A 6,000-nucleotide genomic window follows, 5' to 3' on the forward strand; every position below is an offset into this window, starting at 1 on the left:
TTTGTTACCTGCCTACAGCTCTTAGAATGAAGCTGATCTGAAACTGTATATGGGTATTCAAATTTTAAGGATGTGAGCTATCTGAAAAACTTAGTAATAAAGATCATCCTTGTCTAAATAATAGTTAAATCTATGAAGACCGTGATCATCAGTAATAGATGGAGCACGGCTGTGTTCTGGGTAAAAATCAAAAGCACAAAGAGCCAATCTTCTTTCTTCACATTCCTCTATTCCTATCTTGTTGCAGTAAATGAAAACTTGAGTAATAAAAACTTCAACTTCACTATCCAGCATCTGAGAATATACACTCTTGTACCTTCTCAGGCTCCTGGCTATGGTGATGTAAGGCTTTCTCTGGAGACAATACCAGACACTGTGAATTTGGAAGAACCTTTTGACATTACATGTAAAGTAACAAATTGCAGGTAATGATGTCGTGTGATTCTTGTGCTTTTTCCTAAGTGGGTAAATTGTCACTGTCTTCATTTCATCTTTCTGTATTTTCTCCTGCAACAACTCAAATCTGGACTTTACTATGAGTTACAGCAACACGAAACTACTTGAAAGACATACTTTGGATTACAGTGATTTTCAAAAACCCAAAGAAACAAACAAATTAACACCCCTCCCCTTGTGATCCGTTAATATACTATTTGAACTAAGAGATTGCCAAAAATTTCTAGTAGAGTAACATGGAACTGGCTGCAGTATTATTTAAGATTGTACCTCATATTTAAATCACAAATCATTTTGGTTCTTATTAGGTAACCTAACTCTAAAACTAGTGTTTACATAGGATTTTTTTAATTACAGGTAATTTTATCAGAATAAATAATGCCATTTCTATCCAGTCTGATTTTACGGCTAGTTTTGCATCACTGCCCTAATGCTTGTTGGACATTGTCACTGTAGTCTTTTGTATGTCTCTATTCATAATTTTACTTGATCTGTGTTTACACTAGGCTCTACAGTAGCCCTTTATAGAAGGGATACAAGAGTGACATATATATAAAATAATTCTAAATAGAAGTTGAAGCCAGGGACTAAAGCACGTATCTGTTCTGCAGATACTTCTCATGAAAACCTTGTCTTCCATCCAAAGTGTGAGCAGTATTATGCTATCCAGTACTGCTAAATCTGTAGCCAGACACTTGTGTCAGACAAAGCTACATGTAACTGCATTACTGCACATCAGAATAAATCTTGCTTGATGCCTTATGATTATTTATAAATTCTTGATTAATAGTAACCTGAATAATAAAGTAATCAGCTTTTACTTGAGTGTTTAGAAAAAGGCCCACAGGTTTATTTTATTTTATTTATGATTTCCTCTAGCAGTGAAAGGACTATGGATCTGGTTTTAGAAATGTGCAATACAAATTCCATCCACTGGTGTGGAGTTTCAGGAAGGCAACTTGGAAAGCTGCACCCAAGCTCATCCCTCCATCTTGCACTTACATTGTTGTCTTCAGTGCAGGGATTGCAAGTAAGTCTTTATAGCATGGTTTTGTTATAAAATAGCCATTTTGTAAGCTTCGTAATTCTTTCTAGTAACAACTCTTTTAAATATTTTCCTTTTCTAGAGTGTCTCCGGCTTAAGACTTACAGACACATTTTTGAAGAGAACATATGAGTACGATGATATTGCACAAGTCTGTGTAGTTTCTTCAGAAGTCAAACAAAGCTGAAGAAAAATTTCTGTACAGCTGAAGGGCTTTCTTTTTTTCTTGATGTTTTAGTAGCTGAATCAAATTAAAATGTGTAAAAGCAAAACCAAATCCCTATATATCTCTAAATTTAACTATTGCTTATTTAATTTCTCTGAGCATTTCCTGAACATTCTTACATCTTTCAAAACCATGCATATGCATTCTGTCTACAGAAAATAAAGCCTTTGAATCAACTGCAGCTCTAGCAGATTATATTGCATTAACATCACTCGGGTCAGGGGGTGAGACTGATATGAAACCGTATCACTTTGTACTTATTTTTGTTGTTTCAATTATTTTTAAACTATTTAAACAGGTTTTAAATTGCGATTCTGACAAAACTGCTTCAGTTTTAAGGAACTGGCCTTTTACAGAGAAATTCCTGGAATCCAAACCCCTAAAAAGAAACACTTTTGTGTACTTGGCAGAGCAGAGTATTTGCATGGTACACGCATAACCATATGAACTAGAGACCGATACAGGCATGAGACGAGGGAGTGCAGCTGGCACTGCTGAAGCACTAGCAGCTACAAAGTAGAGTATCAGCCAAAGCGTGTGCTGGTTGTAGCTTCGTCTTTGGAAAAGAGCAGCAATACAGCAAACCTTGTGAAGAGTTGTGTGTCCCTGTCATACAGGGCATGGCGTGAACAAGCATGCTGCTTCACAATTAGTAGAGAACTGAAACCAAGCAGAACTTGGGGCATTTTATATTGTTAAACTGAGGTGGTGCAAACTATTCTGCCCACCCCACAGGCATTTAAGTGGATTTTTAAGAAAATTAGGAGAAAAAAACCTGCACGGCTGCCCTAGATCAAGTTCTCCAAAGCATATGCAGGAAGGAACTCAGGACCTGGTTAAGCACTGAATTGTATTTTTCCTTGGCTTTGTTTTGACAAAAGATGGAAGAATTTTTGGCTGAAATATATAAGGTCACCTAAAGGTAGCCATTTACAGAAAATGGTGACTGGCTTTACTAGCTAACTAGCGTTGAAAGATTCTACCCAGTGGCCTGTCATGTTTCTCGGCAACCATACTGGCACATAGCAACCTTACTTTTGACTTATTTCACTTAATTTTATACACAGGAAAGCCTTAAGTATAGAATTCAATTTCAAAACATTGGATAAATGTAGGATCAGCTTACTAAATCGAGAGAATGAGTCAATACTGCAAAGAAAATAAATTAAAACTAGATCCTGCACATCCAAAATATGTTTATGTTTGCTGCCCCCCAGTTTACTAAAGAATGCAATTTACCTGTTACTGTAAGTACATCAACAAATTAGAACAGTAAAACCGCAACTATCCAGACAAAAAAGTAAGTAACTTTATTTATAACCTATTTTCAAGTTAAACTGACACAAGTTGAAGGACATGTAACCGTATGGTAACAAGAGGTAGGAGGAGAGATACAGAAAGGGTAGCAAAAGGCTGTTTGTCTAGTATGACTTTCTGTAGCTCTGAAACAATGTGTGAGTCCAAAGCTGCAGACTTGCTACAAAATCAAACGTGCAACTGAAACACTTTCTCAGCTGAATTTTTCAGTAAGCATCTTTATGATCAGGCATAGTTTAAAGAATATACCCCCATGCAAACAGGTTACAGGAGTTCACAATTCAAGGGCAAGACATTTTCTTCTCTAACAGTTATCACACCTATATGCTGATGGAACAGTAATGATATAAAACCAATTCAGTGTTAAATGCATATTTGCTTAGTTGAATGATAAACTGCAGTTGACCTTAACGCAGTATTTCTAGGGAGTGTGGTTTACCACCTGATCTAGGATGAAAAATTTTAGTGCAAAATAAAGTGCAGTTATTACACAGGAAAAGATTCTTTCCTCACCCTGTGATTAAGACATATTGCATGACTGTGAAACAATCTAGCCTATTCAAGGAAAAATAGACTTTAGTATAAATGATCCCCTTGTTTCTGGTTTCAGTGGAAAAGCATGTAATGGCAGCTCCTGTTATTGGTTTCACTGCTTTTCATTTAGGCTATAAAGCCCTTTCTGTTAATATACAAGAAACAGAATGTTTTCAAGTTAAGTAGTGTGCCAGTTGTAGCACATTCCTAAATGGTTAGCTAATGCCATCAGTATTTTAATAAATACTCTGGTTACATATTGTCTATACTGGAGTTAAACCTAAACATGACAATATTGCAGTATGTGAAAAGAAAGTTACCACTCTATAAAGATGATTTCAAGACTAGTTTTCAGGTAACTAACCGATGCTTCATCCCATTTAACCCTGGGGGTAGTTCTCCCATAAATCCAGTAAGCTATATTTTACTTGACAGTACAACTTCTGCAGCCAGCCTTTGAGTACTGTTGTAGTTTGCTGTTCTCTAAGAACTCTCAAGAGGTTCTTCACACTTTTTTCTGTCTTAAAGTAGAAAGGTAACTGGCAGCATGAAGATAGCTGCCACAAAGTAAGTATAAACTGAGTGTGAGAGAGACTGCAGTGCTGTCCAGCCCACTCTGGATTTATTGGTTCCCCTTATCAAAGCTAGGAAAACTCACTTTGAGCAGCTGAAAATATGAAAGAGAGCAGTAAGAGGAACAGTGAAGTTTACCAGGAGACATGCTAGGAGCAGTGCTTCTCTCCTGATACAACATGCCACTCCAAGCAATGTTTGTACAGTAGTTGTAGCCCACTTACAGCTTCCATGGCTCGCTCTTGTAAATGGTATCCTGTCCTATTAACGTAACAGAACTTAGGTAGCAGTTTTCTTGAATTCAGGATCTGAACAACCTCTGAAAAAAAGATGCTGTTAGAGATTGTCATCAGATGTTAATTCAGAAGCTGTTACTTGGAAATGTATTTTTAATACAAAGGTTAAGTATCTGTACAGCCTCAAAAAGGCAAGTATGGAAACTTAGAGAATTTAAAGAAGCAGCATTTTAATGCTGTGTATAGGCAAGTTCTATTGAATAAAGTATGCAATGTGTTAAAGTTGTTTTAGTTGTTGTATTGAGCTTTACCTCTTAATTCAACAGATGGCAATATAGATTTCCTATTTTTTTGTTTTCTCCAATTCTTTTAATTTCTCCTTGGATCCAGCTGCATTTCCACCCCTCTCCCTGTTTTAACATGGGGAAGACTCATAAAGTAGATGCACAACTATAATTTCCTCAAGTCAAGCATGACTCCAAATTTTGCATTTATTCCTACTTGAGGTGCTCTTTTTTGACCGCAAGATGAATCTGATACAAAGTCTGAGGTCCAGAAGTTCCTGTGTATTTCTCTATTTGAGAGTCTAATGTTAACCCTCCACATACCTTCTCCAGTCTATCTGGCCAGCAGATATCACCCTGTCTTAGAAATCAAAGCAGGCTCCTCAAATTAGTTTTGATATTCAGAGAGGAAAATGTGAGCATTGAGAACCTCCCTGGAGTAAAAAAAAACCTACACTGTATCAGCAAGCTGTGTAAACAGTAAGCAGCATAAAAGAGTTAACGTAATAAAAATACAGAAAAGCAGTTGTCTCTGCAAGAGTAAGATTAACTGAGCAAGAAAAGCCAGGGTAGGAACCGAAATGCTATAGAATGGAAAAATCTCTACTATGGCCATATAACCATCACTTTAACATAGAAACTTAAAAAAAAAAATATTATTGTTTAGGCCAGCAACTTACCACACAAGAATAGAAAGATAATCCTTTCTAAGGCGAATTATTTTTTATAAATTTTCAGTATTAGTTATTTATACAGTCACAGGAACAGTTTTAGCTTATTAGTTATGAATTTTAAGCTTATGTTAAATACTGCATACATATAGAATGTAATACAGTTTGCCATGTGTAAGAAAATAGTGTCATAATGCTGACCTCCAGGGCTGCCATCATGATCTGAAGGTGTATATGGCAGTAAAAAAGCCTAGAACTTCTTAATACTATTTCCTTTCCCAAACCAAGTTCCATATTGGTTTCTGTGTATTATCTTGCTCAGGACTTGTGTCTTCTCAACAATTTGTGGTACTCGTTCGTATGCAACCATCTTCCGCCCTCCCGCCCAGTGAAGTTGAAAAATATTTCATGTTACTAGTGACAGCCCCTCCACAGGCTTAAAGAAACAGACTTTTCAAGCATTAGTTTTAAGTGTACTCTATACTCCAACACTGATTTATGCTCATTATAAAAGGGCATATCAGATGGGCCCACTATTTCCATATTTAACAGGAGTACAGCCATAATGATTTTTACATAAGAATAACATGCCTGTTACAGTAGGATTTTGGAATTAAGCTGTTATGCGAGATCAGCCCACTACAAAACTCCTCACTCA

At 36.5% G+C, this 6,000-nt stretch overlaps 1 protein-coding gene across 5 annotated transcripts in view; it reads left to right on the forward strand.

Moving 5' to 3' along the window:
- Positions 1-5,174, forward strand: part of TRAPPC13 (trafficking protein particle complex subunit 13) — a 32,044-nt gene extending 26,870 nt beyond the window's left edge. For 3 of the 5 annotated variants that reach the window (XM_062612308.1, XM_062612310.1, XM_062612312.1), the window contains 3 exons: positions 325-425; positions 1,336-1,486; positions 1,584-5,174. In XM_062612308.1, coding sequence (XP_062468292.1) covers positions 325-425; positions 1,336-1,486; positions 1,584-1,688 — 357 coding nt within the window. In that variant the 3' untranslated portion in view covers positions 1,689-5,174. The remainder of the gene's footprint in view (positions 1-324; positions 426-1,335; positions 1,487-1,583) is intronic. The other 2 variants (XM_062612309.1, XM_062612311.1) reach the window with 1 other exon arrangement.
- The last annotated feature ends 826 nt before the right edge of the window (positions 5,175-6,000 follow it).

Source organism: Pezoporus occidentalis, unplaced genomic scaffold (assembly GCF_034315485.1).
Source record: "Pezoporus occidentalis ecotype Australia unplaced genomic scaffold, CSIRO_AGI_Poc_V1 ctg16, whole genome shotgun sequence".
Lineage (NCBI taxonomy): Eukaryota > Metazoa > Chordata > Aves > Psittaciformes > Psittacidae > Pezoporus > Pezoporus occidentalis.